The sequence below is a fragment of the Nelumbo lutea genome, chromosome 8 (assembly GCF_056320005.1).
Source record: "Nelumbo lutea isolate HS-2025 chromosome 8, American lotus-T2T, whole genome shotgun sequence".
NCBI lineage: Eukaryota > Viridiplantae > Streptophyta > Magnoliopsida > Proteales > Nelumbonaceae > Nelumbo > Nelumbo lutea.
Genome location: NC_142691.1, coordinates 48,866,061 through 48,885,236, shown reverse-complemented (window position 1 = coordinate 48,885,236; position 19,176 = coordinate 48,866,061). Strand labels below are relative to the sequence as shown.

At 37.1% G+C, this 19,176-nt stretch overlaps 1 protein-coding gene across 2 annotated transcripts; it reads left to right on the top strand.

Moving 5' to 3' along the window:
* Positions 1-12,473: 12,473 nt before the first annotated feature.
* LOC148844064 (uncharacterized) lies at positions 12,474-18,620 on the top strand. Of its 2 annotated transcripts, none has more exons than XM_088959848.1 (5): positions 12,474-13,431; positions 15,185-15,288; positions 15,649-15,825; positions 16,351-18,140; positions 18,234-18,620. In XM_088959848.1, the coding sequence occupies exons 1-5, from the start codon at positions 13,229-13,231 to the stop codon at positions 18,381-18,383; spliced, it is 2,424 nt and encodes an 807-aa protein (XP_088815974.1). In that variant the 5' UTR covers positions 12,474-13,228; the 3' UTR covers positions 18,384-18,620. The 2 variants fall into 2 exon arrangements, with proteins under 2 accessions (XP_088815974.1, XP_088815973.1); XM_088959847.1 differs by having other exon boundaries at positions 16,225-18,140.
* Positions 18,621-19,176: the final 556 nt, after the last annotated feature.

The following is a 19,176-nucleotide window of genomic DNA, read 5'->3' as shown; positions in this document are numbered from 1 at the left end:
ACCAGGTTCCGAATAGAGTTCGGATGGAGTTGGCCAATGGTGAGACCGAAATGGTTTATGACTTCGACGAGAAGGGGGTGGAAAGGAAGTCACAACCCCACAACGAGCTGCTCTCGAAAAATCACGATCTCATCAGGACCGTGTTACCAAGGAAAGCTACCCGATGGAATAAAATATGTATACCCTCTAGGCAGATTGTAAGACATAAGTATAGATTGAAGCCCCTAGGGCGTCATGGTCGAGGGACCAAACCTGTCTAGCATCCGACCTCGGCGAGAGGTAGACGCCAAACTGCCTGAAGCGGCTCGGCCTACTAGTTCATAGTCCTCGAATTCCACCTCAGGATCACTGAGGCAGTCGGGGGATACGGCTCGGTTTGTAGAACCTACGTCAGTCCTACTTGAAGAGTCGTCTGAGCTATCAAAGCTAGACATTGAGGAAAAGAGGTGGATTCAGGAAAGTACTCACCGGAAGAAAGTTTTGAAGGCTCCAGAGACAGGAACAAGCCAAAGAAACCTTGGAGGCTATGTAACCAGCCTAGGCGCGAGTTGAAAAAACTTGGATGTGAGCTGAAAAGTTGGACACGAGCTCAATAGGCAAACCGTAGAAGTGACAAATCGACTGGGGTCCCCCACTATTTATAGCTACAGTAACCAATAACCGATCGTACAGATCAAAGATGATCCGACGGCCCACATTCGCGCTGACCGCACGTCCCCTGAGGTTGAGACATGATTGGCGCACGTCCTTCCAAAAAAAGCGAAATGTCGGCGCACGTCTTTTTGAAACCGACGTCGCGCTGACGCACGTCTTTCTGAAACTAACCACGCCACGCGTCTCCCTAACAAATGCTAGCGCATGTCCAGCAGTGGCGCGCTTTTTTCAAGTTTGAATGACCCGCTGTCACGTCCCAGCGGCGCGAACTTTTGAAATTCAAAACGCGCGCGGTCAACCATCAACATTTATTAGGCATGTTTCCCGCCTTCTCGGAAACCGAAGAACCCTCGCAAAAGCAACTCGCGCATTCAAGGTTCAAAGGACGGGATAAATCCACCTACTACCTCGCAAAACTCCCCGCGCCAGGGCAAGACCCTTGCACGAGGAGTGGGGGGCAATTGATGAAGGAAGATTTGGCCCGACCTCACAATTATGCGACACGTGGCAAAAACAACAGCTCGGCACAAAAGCGAGCCTAAGGCGCGAACACCAAGGGGAGACGCCAGCGGACCAAACTCCCTACTGGGGGCCCGAACTCACCCTTGGCCCCAAACCAGAAAGTAATCCGAACTGGCCAACCTTGTAACAGTTCGGGATACACTTCACCGAGCTGGCCAACCTTGCAACAGTTCGGGGTACACCTCGCCGAACTGGCCAACCTTGTAACAGTTCGGGGTACATCTCGCCGAACTAGCCAACCTTGTAACAGTTCGGGGTACACCTCGCCGAACTGGCCCGCCCTATACATACCTCCGAACTCAAGACCGCCTCGCTCACCACTCTGCGTTACCTTCCGAGCACCAAAACCTAACAAATTGTACCATGCCTAACACTGAGGAAGTCCGTACCCGAGGGCGCCGCACCGGACTGACTTGGGATCTGACGCTTGACGACCGCACTCTAAACGGCCACCTGCCACCGCCACCCGACACCGCCATCTCCAGTTAGAGAGACGGTTAGGCAGTGACGGTTTTGTCCCAACAGAAAGGACGGCGGCCGAATTGACAGACGCAAGGGTAATCATACCCGACCTGACAAGGGCCTCGAAGCGAGTGCGCGAAGTGATTATAAGAACCCCCTGCCCCCAACAAACAAGGTAGATGAACTTTGCGCTATTTGGTCTACAATTTGCCTTTGAGAGATTACTGACTTGAGCTTCAGAGTTATCACACCGGGTTCCCCCCCGGAGCTCTATCATCTTCCCCGTTTCAGGTCCACCGACGCTCTAGCTCAGAGGCGAGTTCGTTGACAGCTAAAACCGGCCGGATTGCGCACCATCACATGTGTTAGCCAATAATAATAATGTGGACTTAAGTAAAAATGAATACCAATCTCTATCATTTATGCACAAACTCGCAAACAGAATTTCCATATACCACGTGATAATGTTAAGATTCCTGATTATGAGAATTTGGCAAAAGTTTCAGTGCTGCCTGTCAATCTAATACAAGTCTAGACTTGGGATTGACTGTGCAATGCACACCACAATGGATATCACATTAAACAGAATGAAATGGCGAAGTAAGATTCATGTAGCCGATCTCATATTGTTGAGACAAGATTTAGATGATGATAACGACGACCATGTGGTAATGCTAGATCAATAATATATGTTGATGTAAGATGTAACCATTGCACAGCACTTGTGCCCCATTGCATTGTACCTGTACTATAATATGTTCATTAAATTCATCAATATAATTAAGTTAAATTTAACATTATTTTCTTCTTTTTTTCATCATGCATAGCCCCTTTGAGGAAAAGAATGTAATCCCCCTATTTTAATCCAACTTGAAGCAAATTGAAATTAGTGTGCAAATTAAAGCTTAGTTTGTAAGTAAAAGGATAAAGAAGGGAAAGGTGTTGTCATATGTAAAGACTTCTCTTTCACACATACATCCAAAAACAAATAATGCATTACTGATTTGGTGGTGGTGGGTATATGTACCTTCCAAGGCCATGAAGCATTGTTGAGTGGCATCTTCTCCTTCATATGTCAGATAGAGAATCTTACATGTAATGAAAAGAAATGATTTTGTAATATTAAATTACAAAGTTAAGTTCAGTACACCACCACAAACACCTTATGATCAGTATCAAATCAGAGGTGTATCTAAATTCCTTGATCCTAGGGCTGTATTCACTAGTGCAGTGTATTTCTAAGAATGTAAATTCTAGTTTACTTTTATTTTTGTTGGTTTTATTATATTTTTCTTTATATTTTATTTAGCTTCACCTATGCTGCAAATAAATAAAATAAAGTAAAGTTTGAAACAAAATAAATCAGAATTTACATTCAATTCATTTGCTCTCTCATACTTTTGCACCATTTGCAAACAAATGTTAGGTATTTTTTTTCTTCCTAGTATTTATATTCTTTATATAATTATATATCTTCCTAGTATTTATATTTTTTAATTTGTATTCTGACTTTTGTTATTTTTTTTCTTCAGAATGATATGTAACAATAGAGAAATATGAGGATAGATGAATTAATTAAAGCTGTTTTGTATGTGTTTCTGTTTGACTTTGCTTTCTTTGTTTTGTTTTATATTAGTGAAGGCACTAATTACTTATACAACAAACACAACTAAAACCACATATGGCCCATGCAATAACCAAACCACCGACTATGTGTGACCTCGTCAAGGCAGAATCTAACTGTTCATTATCAAATGTTTGGCTATTTTTTTGGGTGAGGCAATCCCCACAAAAACCTAATTTGATAATATGAGCTTAACCATCTGATAAAGAGCTGAGAAGTATGGCTCAAGGGAGAAAACCAGCTAATATCAGCTTGAAAAGTATAAGGGCTGATGAAATTGCTGAACTGAAAGGCTAATTGTTTTGTTTTTAGTTGTTAAAAATAATTAAATTAATGATAAAATATAATGATCTATCTAAGTTCAGTTTCAGTTATTAAAGAGCTCATGACTTCTTTAAAAACTCGGATGATTGGACCGTTTGGCTTGAGAACTGTTCAGGTAATCGGTTCCATTTTACTCTAAATCTGGTATTGACCAAAAATCGTTAAACCGGTCAATGATTCATTAATCTGGGCGGTCGAACCGTTGACTTATTCAATAGTTTTTGACCATTTTTTATTTTTATTATCAAAACGGACTATCTGTTTGAACCAGACAATCGAATCATCGATCCAAAAACTGGTGGCCAGAACAACTCCATTTCTAAGTCATTTTTTTAAAAGCATGCTAAAAATGAAACAATAAGCTTTGATTTGATTGATTCAAATCTGAGAAGGGCCACTTCATGCGAAAAATTATATAAGGTTTAATCTGTATCCAGTTCATCTCTCCCAACACCTCAGATAATTGAGACCACATTGGGTGATGTCTTTATTCATGAAGATATAAAGGCTAGAACAGACAAAAACAAAATCAAATTAGTTCGATCTTCGATAATTCCAACCATTCCATCTGCAACCCATCATTTTAGCCCTTTCTCTAAAGCAGTGAGTACTACTGAAATTTGTCTTAATTCCTAATTTTTCATGACCCATTGTCCCGCTAACCTCAAATATTATAATAAATTAATGATAAGATTTCTTTCTAACATTTCATGCACGGCCAAACAGGTCATCATATTGGTCAAGAGAGAGAGAGAGAGACTGGTCTTTCACACTTCACAGTCCACACTCAACAGCATATGTGAGTATATGCCAGGAATATTATATATTTCATGGTGTATCATTTATTTATTTGTCCAGTTGTCCTTTAAGGGCATTTGATAAGCTCAAGTGCATGCTGCATTGAAATTCTCTATTTATTCTTCATTTACTTTGCCAAATATAAATATATGTAGGCCATCCTCGAAACGGCAGAGTCAGAAACTTTCCCACGAGGTGGTCTGGTGGAATTGTCCATCCTCGAAACGGGATTTTTCTCACTTTTCCTATTCACTTTCTATCCGTCATGAATTGCAGTTACACATTTCTATTATGAATTGAAAGATGTATGGCTGTAATATATGGCCAGTTAGGGGTATTTATAAGAAATCGAAAAATCAGTTCAAATCAAAGAAATCAATTTAAAAAATTCGATCAAATTGGTCAATTCAGTTTTGGTTTGATTTTTTAAAAAACTGAAGGATCGGTTCGGTTTTCAATTAATCTATTAAAAAACCGTTGGTTAATGACCAACTTTTATATATTATGTATTTTTATTTTATTTTAATATGTTTATCCGCCCTAGCGGCCCAGCACAATCCAGCACCTAGTGCCCCTCTAACCCTCTCTCGGCCCAAGCCCTAAAAAATGAATGTTTTTCATTCATTTGAACCCCAAAACAAAACCCCTCTTATTCTTTCTTCTTGTTTGAACAATAGAAGCTGGAGGCCACTCGCCAGAAACCCTAGCAGGTAAGCCGCCACTCCTCTCCCATCGCCGTCGTCGTCGCCTCTTCTTTCTTCTCCTCTGTCACCGTTGTCGTCGTCTGGTGTGCCGGTTTTCTATTTCTCCCCCGTCCCTGTCACCTCTAGTCTCTTATAGTCTTCTTTCTTCTCCTCAGACAGAATCACAGAACCAAACCATTTTTCCTCTCCAATTGTCGTCACTGTCGCCCGTCGCTGGTTCTACTTCAATAATGGTAGACTTACAAGTAAATGATTTTTTTTGGATATCATGTTGTGTAGATTTTTAGGCAAACTTGGCTTGAATCAGGTTTTTTCCTTTATTGAAACATTTTTTTAATAAAAATGAAAAAAATAAAAAAACCGAAAACTGAAGACCAATTAACCGGTGAACCATTTGTTTCGATTCAATTTCGGTTCGGACTGATGCAAAAACTGGTGGTACCGATTCGATTTGCAAAATATGCCCATGACCGAACCAGGACACCCCTACAGCCGATAAAGACTGGATAAAAAAAGTGAGTAGGAAATCTGGGTTAGAACTGATTGTATCTTCTGATTTTACATAATGGGTTTTGTTGTTTGAATTACCAAGAAGAAATTATTAAAGTTCTTATCGATAAAGGTTTTCACAAAAAAAAAAAAAAAAGGAAAAATCCTATTTGTTATTCCTCTGGGAGTGAGTGATGAGTCAGTTGGTAATGACAAAAGCTAAAATATGAAGGGTGTTTTTGTCTCTTGACATATCCATATTCTCCAAGTGCCCCGATGTGTCCAAATTTATTTCTTTCATTTTTATGTATTTATATTATTAAATAAATTACAATTTATCTTTTCTAACTTGTTTGATTGAAGATTTTTTCAAGGTCCATTTGATTTATAGTTGGAATCGAAATTGGAATCCTTTAGAATTGAAGTCAGAATGGTATATTCCCCCATATATTTGGTTCAGGCGGGAATTGAAATTAACTGGAATAGGATTTTCATTCTTTAAGGGAGAAGAACTGGAATTGGAATCCTTTGGAATTGAAATTAGAATGCTATATTCCCCCACATGATTGGTTCAGGTGGGAATTCAAATTATCTGGAATGTGATTTTCATTCCTAAGGGAGGGGGAGAAAATGTCCAACTGAATTTCCACAAGGAATGAATTGGATTTTGATTTCCCTCTAACTAAATGATTGGAATAGAAATGGGCCATGCCAATTCTAATTTCAGACCCCTATTCCTGCAAACCAAATGAATCCTTAGTCAAGTGGAGATAATATATATTATTTCTAAAATGACTAATGTACCCTTAGAAATATAACTATTTTTTTAGGTGTGTTTGGATAAGTAAGCAAAAGTAGAACAAAAAAAATTCTATTTATTGATTCTGAAAGTTGAAATCACGACTCCCTTCTGTTAGCTGTGTTTGGTTTGATAGAAAATGAGATAGAATCAAAATGTTGAAGGAAAATTCTTGTGGAGTTTTTACCAAAATTTTAAAAACTTTCCCTAAATGCTCCATTGATACGACAATGGAATTGGTATCCGCATCAGAAAAATTGTAGATCGAACTGAGGAATTATATTTAATTTCCAATCTTAAATTCCATCAATCAAAACACAACCGATCTGACAAACGAGTTTTGGAACTTATTTCCATGCGCTACTATAGGTTGTGTTTGGAAACCATACAAATAAGTATGAATGCAAATATGCCAAGTGTAAAACAGCCCATATAAATTATAAAGTTTGCACTTATAAATTTACCTTCTTGCCAAACAGACTTTTAGCTGTAATGGATGCAAATACCAATTCCAATAAAACATGTTTTTTCTTATCAAAAGTAGACTTGAATGCAAATTTACTTATTTTTTATTGATGTACTTTTACATCTTATTATCAATGTAAATATGTATCTGAAAATATGTTTTTTGTCATTTGTCATTGCATAAATGTAATGTTGCCAAACAAAGGCAAAAGTGAACCAGAGTACAAATTTACCCTGAACCAAAAAGAAAATCCTTCTACACTTACATCTATAACATATAAAATTGTCAATTAAGCAATCTCCACTTAGTTACTACACTTATTTTTAGCACTTCTTACACAAACCAACCACTTTGTAACAGGCGAGTCTTGACTAATTTGCTGCATTTTTTCCTGCATCAATAGATTGTGACAGTCAAACTGAAGGACTTTCTGATAACATCTTAGAGTTGCTGAACTAAATGATTTATTATTATTGTTTTATCTTTGATAGGATAAACAATTAAACAATATACAGTAAAGTGCAAAACTTTGTATTTTATACATAAATTCACAACCTCTTTAAAATCTTATTCATTATAAGACATAATAATGAATTTTTCAATCAAGGGGCAATTTAGGGGTTCGATTATTATGCCAGAAAAACATGATAATGGGAAAACTCACAACCAATCAACCAGCTTTTTTTTTTTTTCAATTGAAGAAACGGATCAGTTGGTGATTAGGATTGTATTCATTTTATATTTTTTAATTGAAGAAACGGATCAGTTACCCTATCTTACCCCTCAAGTCAGGTCTATGGATTTTCACTGTATGTAACAAAATAAAAACCTGTCACACGGTGATCAGGATTTGTTCCCACATGTCACCAAAAAGAAGAAAAGGAAGACTTCAAATCTGCTACCCACAAGAGGCTACCTATACTATACACACATGATGCTGCAGTAGTTTGGCTGTTTGGAAAAAAACTGCTTCAACTGTTTGTCCATGATTTAGCAGCTGAGATTGTACTAGGCATCCTTTCATATATAAGAGACTGAATTCAGTCCTCACACCATGTTCACAATACCTACAGCCATGAATTTAGAACATCTCCATGTTTATATATTTTTTTCATACAAAGGGAGATGTTCCTAATATGGGGCTGCAATTATTGTAAGCACGGTCTGTCTCCACATTTTTTTTTGTTCTATCTCCACCCTTGATCGCTTGCCATGTGTGATATGTAATTCCAAAAAGAAAAAATAGTTGTAATTACCTTTTCTCTATTGAGACAGTCAGACTCAATGAAAGTGAAGGAAACAAGTTCATTCATGGTACTTTGCATAAAACACCTGTCCAGTGATGATTGATTAGCATAGAAAGTATAGGAAATCTAGTTTTAATGCATAAATAGTAGGCAAAATGGACAAGTTAAAATAATAAGTTTTAAGGTCTGTTTGGTTTGCAGTCGGAATTAGAATCGGAATTGGAATGGTTTATTTTTATAGTCTATTTGGTTTAGACAGGAATGGGAAAGAGAAGTGGAATTAGCAAGAATGAGATTTCATTCCCAAGGGAGAGGCGGAAAATGTCCATCCCCTCAAATGGAGGAATGCCATTCCAGCAGGAATGGTTCCACCCAACCAAACAGTTGGACTATTCCGATTCCGATTCTGGATTCCTATTTCTGCAAACCAAATGGGGCCATCTCAAATCCAACAATTTCGTTGGATGGAATTAAAATCTCATTCTCATTCCTGATGAAATGACGTTCTCTCATTGGCTATTCCCTCTCCCTCCCTTAGAAAAGAAATCCCATTCCAATTGATTTTAATTATCATTCCGATTCTTATCTCTGCCAAAACAGATTATGAGAATAGATCATTCTGATTCTAATTTTAAAAGATTTTGATCTCAATACCAACAGTGAACCAAGTGGATACTTAGAATTTTCAAGGTATTTCGTACTTGATTATGTGTTGTATTCCAAAGATTGGGAATTGAAATAGAAATGTTTTCGTGAAGATATACCGAATCAATGTTTTATTAATGTTCCAAGGTGTGGCATATTCTACAACATAAGATAAAATTTGGTACGGCCCGAAAGAACGCGTTTTCCCCTGGCTATGCATAAAGACAATTTTACCACATTAACAAACACTCCCTCCTCCTGACCACTTTGGCCGGTTTGAGAGCCCCCACAGTCGACAATTCCCGATCTGATTCAGATTTCAGAGTAAACCAGTAGGCAACTGATGAGTGATGGAAAGGCGACATTTGTACCACTCAAAGTTAAGTTCGGCAACTGTAGGCCACAAAGTATTGGATCATGCCGAAACAAACAAAGTGATTTAACTACTTTACTTGAACCAGTTGGCATCGTGGCGTCCATGCATTACACGTGTTCCTCTCACAGTACTAAGCCTTCTTCTTGGATCCCTCAGAATAATTCTGGTTTAATGGTTCACTGGGCGCTTGAAGGTGACGGGTTTCTTGTTTGTTACTCTGGAAAAGGCCTCCATCAGTCTGAGTGGATACATGTGAGCATTGTACATATTTTTGGCCTCCTCTGATACATCTCCACTAATTTTTCATCAAAAGAGTTCGACTAAAATATTAGAAAGATATGATAATCCAAAAAAAAACTTAGTCAATTAGGTGTTAGGTAGGGGTGAGGATAATTCGGTTAAAACCTAATAATCGAACCGAAAATTTTTATTTTACTTTTTTCGGTTTAATTTTTTTGGTGTTTGGTTATTTCAGTTTTTGGTTAAGGTTTTTAGAATTAGAATTTTGGTTAACTGAATTAACCAAACTTTTTATTATTATATATAATATATAATATATAATATATAATATATTATATATTTATATATTAATATATAATATACTGAAATTCGATTTCATATTATATATTTTATAATATATATAATAAAGTATATATTATTATAATTCGGTTTTAACCGAAAATTGAACTGAAAATTTTGATTTCGATTAGTTCGTTTTTTCTAAATTTCACATTTCGGTTTCGGTTTTTATTTTTTTAGTTCGGTTTTTAAAATTTCGGTTTATATGGTTCAGTTTTTAACCGAATAAACCGGATGCTCACCCCTATTGGTGGGTTTTAATTGGTTAAAAGTAATTTTATATATTATGTTTTTCATGCATCACAGATTTTCCCTTTCATTAATATCTGATTTATTCTGGTCAAATTATGCTCCTCTTTGTATAATCAGATCAGTTGTAAGCGTTGAGGAGTGGAACTAGAATTCTTTGTTAAGGGGGGCCAAAACCTAGAAAACATGGATAGGGAGGGCCAAAAGTTAAGAATATATGGATAAGGGGGTCAAAATATAAGTGGAATTTAAATGGGTTTTGTGGAAATTTGAACTCGGGGGGGGGGGGGGGGGGGGGGGGCATGGCTCCCCTCCGCCACCCCTGGCTCCGCCCCTATAAGCATTTAAAGCAGTATTTTAATAGCTGATCCCAAGGCTGAATCGTTTTTACATTTAAATTATAATGAAAAAATTAAGTAAATTAAGATGGTCTAGGCTGCATTTGGCGTTCCTTATTTTAATGACTTACTTCCCTTTTGTTGTTGAAAATTCAGTGTTCATATATAAATGTAAAAAGGAGATAAGTCCTTAAAATAAGGAATTCCAAATACAACTTTAATCATATGCATAGATATTATAGGGCAGAAGGCACTAGAAAGGCTTGTAGTAGATTAAAAAGGATATGGGTCTAAATAGTAAGGATCCGTTTGGCTTATAGTTAGAATCAGAATCAAAGTAGTCTATTCCCACAATTTGTTTGGTTCAAATAAGAATTGGAATAAGAATTGAAATCAACTGAATCCAATTCCGATTCCAATTCTTGACCTTTATTCATGTTAACCAAACAGGTCCTAAAAGATGTTTTAATGGCTCATAATTTAAGAATGGATGTGGCATTGAATGCAAGGGGATGGCAAAACATGATTCATATGGGGATATCGGGGATATAGTTATGATAAGGTTTAGATGATAGATGATGATGATGTTAGTGGTTGACTCAAGCTGGGATTGTGACTAGTTCAAATCCACTAGCCATGTTAATGACGGATTGAACAAAATCTGGGCTTAGGATCATAATTAATAATGATAAATCATAAATGTATTTGAATTTAATACGTTATCATTTAAAAAGTTAAATTATAAAAGAAAAGTTGTGGATTCCTAAAATACAATGTTTTCGATCCATTGATCATCTAGAAGATCGAATTGTTTGGCTTCAGAACCATCCAAGCAATCGGTTCTATTTTACCCCAAATCCGGTCCCTAGCCAAAAATTGTTGATTTGGTCAATGAATTATTGACTCGAGCGGTTGAGCTATTTGACCCACTCAATAATTTTTGGCCAATTTTTATTTTAATTATTTTTTTTGTCAAAACGGGCTATCCGTTTGAACCAAACAGTCGAATTGTCAACATAAAAACTGGTGGCCATAACGGCTCTGATTCTGAGTCGTTTCTTAAAACATTGATATAATATATTAAATATTTTCATATGTAAAATGCTATACATTATATATATAATTTAAAATTCCTAAAAGGGGATTGACAATGGCCATGTCATTCATTGCATTTATTTTAAGGGAGTGTTATTTTTTCAGATTTTGAGAGGAGAGAAAGTTGGTCGATGGGATTTTAATTTTCATTGACCAAGAAACTCATGTTATTTTTTCAGATATATGTGGGGACCATGAAAAGTTTAACGGGTAAATAAAATTTTCAACTGAGAGAAAATTATTAACACTTGAATAGGATAAAAATGCCCCTTTAAATAATGATTTTTATGACTAAAATGGTCATTACCTTTAATAAAAGAACATGGACAAATTCAGTTACCCAGATAAGCACATTTATCTGGATAAATAACTTACTAAAAAGCCAAACAAATCGGATTTAATCATCACACTATGCTCACATGCCCTGGTAGCTGTGTATTGGAAATATCCACGCATCAATAAAAAATAATACATGGATGCTTTCAATGCACGATTGAAAAAGACTGTAAGATGGTGTAAGGATAATTTTGTGACTGAAGGGGTAACTCATCCTCCATCCTCTTTAACCCCCAACAGGATTTGGTTCAGATGTCTCTGTTATAACGTTTTAGAGATCCTATTAACTAAATCACCTTCAAAATTAAGTGTGATTACACAATAATAATAGGTGACCGAACCAATTTAATATCCTATTTTGAGCAACCTCTATTTTATTTTATTAAAAATAAAATTCACCATCCACATCTCCCTCTCATAGTGGCTGAGTGACTGAACCAATAAATCAATCTAAAATCCACATCTCTCTCTCTCTTTAGGTAGAACACACAGAGAAACAATGGAATCAAGAATCAACACTGAATCGATTTGAGTCACTCAATTAAGGGTCCCCAAATCAAATTATCTTGGTCTTGGCCTTTTCGCCCCTGCTTCAAACTGTAGAACGGTTGGGCTAAATTTTGCTGATGGGATTAATTACTAGGGTTTCCTTTTCTTTGGGACCCCTTATAGGGGTAGCATGGTCATTGAACATAAGGGCAATTTTGTACTTTTAATACCGTGCTGATCAAAACTCAAAAGCAACTGTTCCATGGGAAATTTAGACCCAGTAAACTTGACGAATATTCCATCATCTATAGTTCTATACTCCTGAGATTATTTTTTTCACGATATTAATTAATTAAATTAATTGCTTATTTATTAAAATATTCTCCCTCTCTCTCTCTCTCTCATCATTACCATTAGCAGGATTTGGTCGATGGGTACCGGTAGATAGAAGAAGACGGCCCAACACCAACACCCCCCGTTCTAAGAAATACTCTCTCTGAAGAAACAAACTTAGTATTTTCTTGAGATTTTTCTCTCTCGAAAAAAGGAAAAGAAAAAAAAAGTGAGGGAGATAAAAGGGAAATAGAGAATTAGAGATCCGTCGCTGGGACGCAAAGTCTGTGCGTAACTGCGTCTTCCTCCTCCAATTCCGCCAAATTTTCTTCCCGAATCATTTACGTAACTTAATTACGAACCTGTTTTTGGACCCGAGGAAATTCCTCTGTCCTCTGCGTTTTCTTTTCCTTTCCTCCATGTTTTCTTACTGTGATTTCGCCTTCTTTTCTTCCCCAAATTTCTTACTTAATTTCGATAAATCTCCCCGATTCGGTCCGAATCGTATATAATCTTTGTTTTCTTTCTTCCACCGAAGAACCCATTTCATGTTTGCAGTTTTTCATTTTAATTTCTTGCGAAAGATGTCTACTTTTTGGGTTTAACAGTGGTTTTACTCGGAAATATTTTCTTTAAATCGGATTTCTTCTTATTCTAGAACTTCGGGCATTTGGGTCTTGAAGGGTTGGCTGGAGAATCATGTCCCCGGCTCCTATTGAGGTGACATTGCCGGAATCGCCATCGGTGTCCTCAGCTCCCTGTTCTTCTTCCACTCAGAGATGTGGTGGAGAATCTTGGTTTTCCAATCTCAGAAGCGTTCAGTGGCGAATAAATTTGGGGATTTTGCCATCTTCTTCTTCCATCGAAGAACTCCGGCGGGTCACAGCAGATACTCGAAGAAGGTAATAATTTGATAATTTCTATTTTTTTTTCTTCAGGCCATTTGATATGGTTGGCCAATTATCACCATGGGTTTCTGTAGGAGTATGACTTGTTTGATTTGTTTTTTGCTTTTTTCTTCATTTCCAATTTTTGAGTTTCCTCCATCTGGCGATTTTTGTTTTCGCCAAATAAGGTTTGGTGGTTGAAATTTTATGGAAAGTTCGTTTCTTTATGGAAATTAATAGCTGTTCATAGCCAGCCCTTCAAGCCAAATATCGAGTCTCTGTTGCGATTAGCATGGGCATGGAATTTTGAGCTTAAAATTTTGCCTTTAAAGGGTTGTTCTTTTCAGTTTTCATTTGGTATGTTCAGATGCACAAAGAGACTCTACTTTCCTTTTCAGTTTGATAAAGTTCTCCCTAATGCATTTTTTTTACCCCTTAGTTTCTGATTTCTTTAGAAATCCCTTCACTCCCTCGTCTCTGATGCAAGTAGTTTTGGTTTTCCTTGTGTCTACTCTTAAAGGGGTGTTTTCAGCTTGGTGAAATTTATTTCAGATTGTGGTCGTAGTCGTTCTGTTTTCTTCTTGTTTGACTTAATGGGGATCTTAGAGTTATTGGTGTGTTGCTGAGCTATTTGGTTATTCTTGGTTGGTTCTTTTATGGTATCATTTAACTTTCTTTTTGTGCCAGTAAAGATCAAAGTGTTGGTCCTAATGTGCTATTAGTTGATTGTATGACTTGCTTGTGGTGTTTAACTGTAATACCTGAATGCTTAGATGTGCTTCATGTAGCTGCCTCTGAAGTACAATATCCTCTTCATTTAACTGTTAAACAATTTATGTATTTTTAGTCAACAAAAAAATGCACAAATTACATATTTCGATGACTCCTAGTAAAAGATACTTTATGAATGTCAGAACAGAAACTTGTATAAGCATCATATCATGAAGACTCTCATGTTAGTTTGAAAGAAGAAAACTGCTTTGCTTAAAATGTACATTTAAATACATGAATTTGAAGGTAGCATCTTTGCAAACTAAGGGCAATAGATCAACATGAGCATGATAGATTGGTAGTTGTATTTGAATCTGTTTCTCTCTAGATGAGGCATCCAATATCCATTGGATATATTACCATCATGACTAATTGATAGTGTCAGGACTCTTTGCTCCTGCATAGCTGCATTCATATTGTGCCATCTTAGGTTCTTAGCATGCATTCAATTGATAACAATCTAATTCATAATAGGACAGACTATGACCACATTGTCATCTATCGAGACTAGCAATAAACCAGGTTACATGGATGCATACCAACCTAGAACTTTACATGGTTGTACATGTACTAAGTTTTAGCAATCTAGTTTTCTATGCATATATTAGATCAGCCAAACTCAAAGCCATACTTATTTTGATATTATCTAGTCAGGTTTTTCATGTCTCTAGATAGCGCACAATGTGAGGAGAGAATTCATGTAGCCAGTCCCAAATAAATGGGATTAAGGGTTAGTTAAGTTTGTCAATCTTATTCATAATTTGAGTACTCAAGATAGCAATTATGATGTAGCCAGTCCTAAATAATTGAGATTAAGGGTTAGTTAAGTGTGTCAAGCTTATACATAGTTGGAGTCCTCGAGATAGCAACTACCATGTCTAAGCATAATAACTTTAATGCTTCAGTGTACAATATTTTAGTAAAAACTTTTGAGCTATATCTTTGTTGTCATAACATGATATAACCATCTTATGTTCTAAGTTGATTTTCTTTACAGGTATGCTGGTTTGAGAAGGCGCCTTCTAGTTGATCCGCATTTTCTTAAAGAGGGAAATAATTCTCCTGATCTTATCATGGACAATCCACTATCACAAAACCCTGGTATGTTTACTTTATTATTACTTTCCAGGAATTCTGTTATAGCTTAAGCTTTTATTTAAGACTAAGTTTTATATCAAGCCTGCTATCTCTCTGGCCAAAATCTTCTAATATTCACATCTCTTGCTCAACATTTATGAAGTTTCTAATGGATATTTCACTCTAATTATGCTTTTCTAATAGATAATGACAGCAAGGAACTTGGGTTGTTGCAGAAAAAATGTCTATGCATGTAGAAAATGTTGAATGGGAAATGTTAAGAGTAACACATAATATCATTATGGATTCATGAGCAACATTTAAGTGATCTTTTATTTTAAATCTTAATGCATTTTCCACTGATTATCTTGTATCCAATGCCAGATAGCATGTGGGGCCGTTTTTTCCGCAATGCTGAGCTAGAGAAAATGGTTGACCAGGATTTGTCACGTTTATATCCAGAACATGGAAGCTACTTCCAGATGCCAGCATGTCAAGGCATGTTAAGAAGGATACTGTTGTTGTGGTGCCTTAGACATCCAGAATATGGTTACAGACAAGGCAAGTTATCTAGTTCATAGACATCAGGATAAGCTTTCCTTTTTCTGTTGCTGAAGATTTGTAGAATAAGTTTAATCCCTTAATAGGTTTTCCCCTTGGACTTTGAACTTCAAAATAATTTTACCCTTGGAGTGTGGTCTATTATGAACTTAGAAGCATGTAAACTTATAGTCACAATATCTCAATAATGTTAAACTTTTCTTGGTCCTTTGTAACCTCCAATTGTCCGATATGTTCAAACCATTTAACTTGTCCAGAGATTAAACTTCTTATCATTTATGATTAAATTGTTGAAAGTCCTTTGTGTATGTGTGTGTCTTTGTAGTATCTCTTGTTGGTTTTCTCATTGATATATATATATATATCTTTCTTCTTCTCTCTCTCTCTCTCTCTTTATAGGGATGCATGAACTATTGGCTCCACTACTGTACGTTCTTCATGTTGATGTGCAATGTCTTTCTCAAGTTCGGAAAATTTATGAAGACCATTTTACTGATAAGTTTGATGGGCTGTCCTTAACTGAAGGTGATGTTATGTGTGATTACAAGTTCTTGAGCACACCAGATTCCTCTAATTGGGGCATGGGGATGGATGAGAACAACTTACAGGGAAGTGCCAACAAGGTCAGTAGTCTTGATGAGCTTAATCCTGAGGTACAGACTATTATATTGTTAAGTGATGCTTATGGGGCAGAGGGTGAATTGGGTATTCTCCTCTCTGAGAGATTTATGGAACATGATGCATATTGTATGTTTGATGCCTTAATGAGTGGGGCTCGTGGTGCTGTGGCAATGGCAGATTACTTTTCTTCTTCCCCCACCCTTGGGTCCCAGACAGGCTTACCTCCAGTAATTGAAGCTTCTTCTGCATTGTATCATTTGCTTTCTATTGTTGATTCATCTCTGCACAGCCACCTTGTTGAGCTTGGGGTAGAACCCCAGTACTTTGCACTCCGTTGGTTGCGAGTTCTATTTGGACGTGAATTCTTACTAGAAGACCTCTTGATAATCTGGGATGAAATATTTGCAGCTGACAATAGTAAATTAATAGCTAGTGCCAATGATGATGATGGTTCTGGCTTTGGTGTCCTTGGTTCTCCTCGTGGGGCATTCATCTCAGCAATGGCTGTTTCAATGCTACTTCATTTGAGATCTTCCCTGCTTGCTACTGAGACTGCTACTGCTTGTCTCCAAAGATTGCTAAACTTTCCTGAAAATGCAAATGTGAAGAAGTTGATAGAGAAGGCAAAATCTTTGCAGTCTCTTGCTCTGGATACCAGTATCTCCTCACTGTCTCCTTTTCTCTATGGGGCCTTTGACAGGAAATCTACTCTAACCAGAGTTCATAGCCTTTCCTCTGGTTCAATTTCTCCTAGAACCCCACTAAAGGTGGTACCTGAGAGTTACTGGGAAGAAAAGTGGAGGGTGTTGCACAAAGCAGAAGAGCTTCATCAAGGAAGTTCCGGAAAACAAGTTCCTTCTGGAAAAAAAGGGTCATCAGGGAAAGTTAGATTGAGCCTGACTAGGGCAGAGTCAGATCCATCTCCTGCAAAAACCACAAGTGTGAAAAAGGATTCAATATCCTTTGTTAGGAGAAGATTATTAGAAGATCTGTCCCGAGAACTTGGCTTTGAGGAAAATGTTGAGAAGCCAGGATGTTCTGATCAGAAAGATCCTATCTGTAGTCAAAAGGATCTTCTCTCCAGTGTTAATGTGGAAGAGCAGGGATTCCTCAATGACAGTGCTGAAAAGAATTGCATTGATAAGAATTTTACATCTACAGCTGTTGAGACAAGTTTGAGTGGGCATACTGGTAGTGAAGAAAACTCCTCAATATTCTCTGCCTCATCAAGCCCTTTATCTGGAGCTAATGACCATGAAAATGACTCGGAGAAAAGTAGTGTTTCTTCGAATTTATATGTAGATGACAATGATGGCGAATCCAATAATCTGGAGCAGTGTGGGACTGCTCTAGATGACACACCTCTTCCTGTTTCCTATCCCACAGATGCTACATTACAGCAGCCTGAATCCGACAAGGATTCAACAGGGAAACAGGAAACAATTTTGAAGGAGCGAAAGTTGCATTATGGTAAATTTCAATGGCTTTGGAGGTTTGGACGTGGTGGCGGTGAAGGGGCCTCTGAGAAAGGAGGTAACTCAGAGGTGTCAAGGTCCACAAATGTGGGAGGTACCTCAGAGGCGACGACTGATAAATGTGATTCCTCTGGACTTGGTGGTACAGGAGATGCTGTAGACAAGAATGTGTTGGGCACTTTGAGGAATCTTGGACATACAATGCTTGAAAATATTCAGGTAACAATTTGATCGTTTACAACATTTCAGTTAGTGTATGGCTTATACTGACTGCACCAATAACTGAGAATCCTTGACCATTTTGTCTGGCAGGTACTTGAGTCAGTGTTCCAGCATGATAGAGGTCAGGTGGGATCATTGGAGAACTTGTCAAGAAACATTCTCGTGGGCAAAGGTCAAGTTACAGCCATGGCAGCTCTGAAGGAGCTTCGGAAAATCAGTAATCTTTTATCAGAGATGTGAGGTTAGCTTGTTTACCTGTATATACATTATGTAATTATCATTCTTGAGTCCAAAATAAAATTGAGCTCTTGGGTTATCTTCCCTTCCATTTCTTCCTCTGGTATATCCAATTTTGAGCTTTGATGGATATGTAAATACAAGTTTCAAAAGAAAATGTCTCTTAATGCAGAGTTTACTTGAAGATCATGATTGAGTAAATCATGTTATTCCGTTCAATAATCAAATGCTTTTCTAAAATGTCATCTAGCATAAGCAAATAAAAAAGCTTATTATTTCTGTTTCATTTTCTTTCTATTATTATTATTTTGTTTATTTTTATTGAGTGTGTGTCGGGGGGGGGGGGGTGTGGAGTGTGATGATGGAGAAAAAGAAAAACAGAGAAAACCCCTCTCTCTGCAAGGCAATCATGAGTAGTTTGCAGTGGCGGCATATAATAATCTGATTCAAACATCCATACTTTTAGGCAGATATTAAAACCCAAGTGAACTTGGAAAGGTTTGTCATCATCAATTCATCATCGTCATCGCTGGGCCCTCGGCAGCATGAATCCTTTTCTTCTCATTCAGCTCAATTTAAGGCCATATCTCATCTCATCTCATCTTAAAGAATGAATAAACAAGTATATATTTAATTATTTATAAAATTTCTTATTCTCTCCTTATTTCTGTCTCATACGATAGTCTCTTTTGTTCAAGATAGTGGCCATTTTATTAGAATTTAAAACAGAGAATTTGATAACCTAGCTGAGACAAAGACAGAAGCTTTGACAGAGTCAAAGCTCAGAAAATAAACA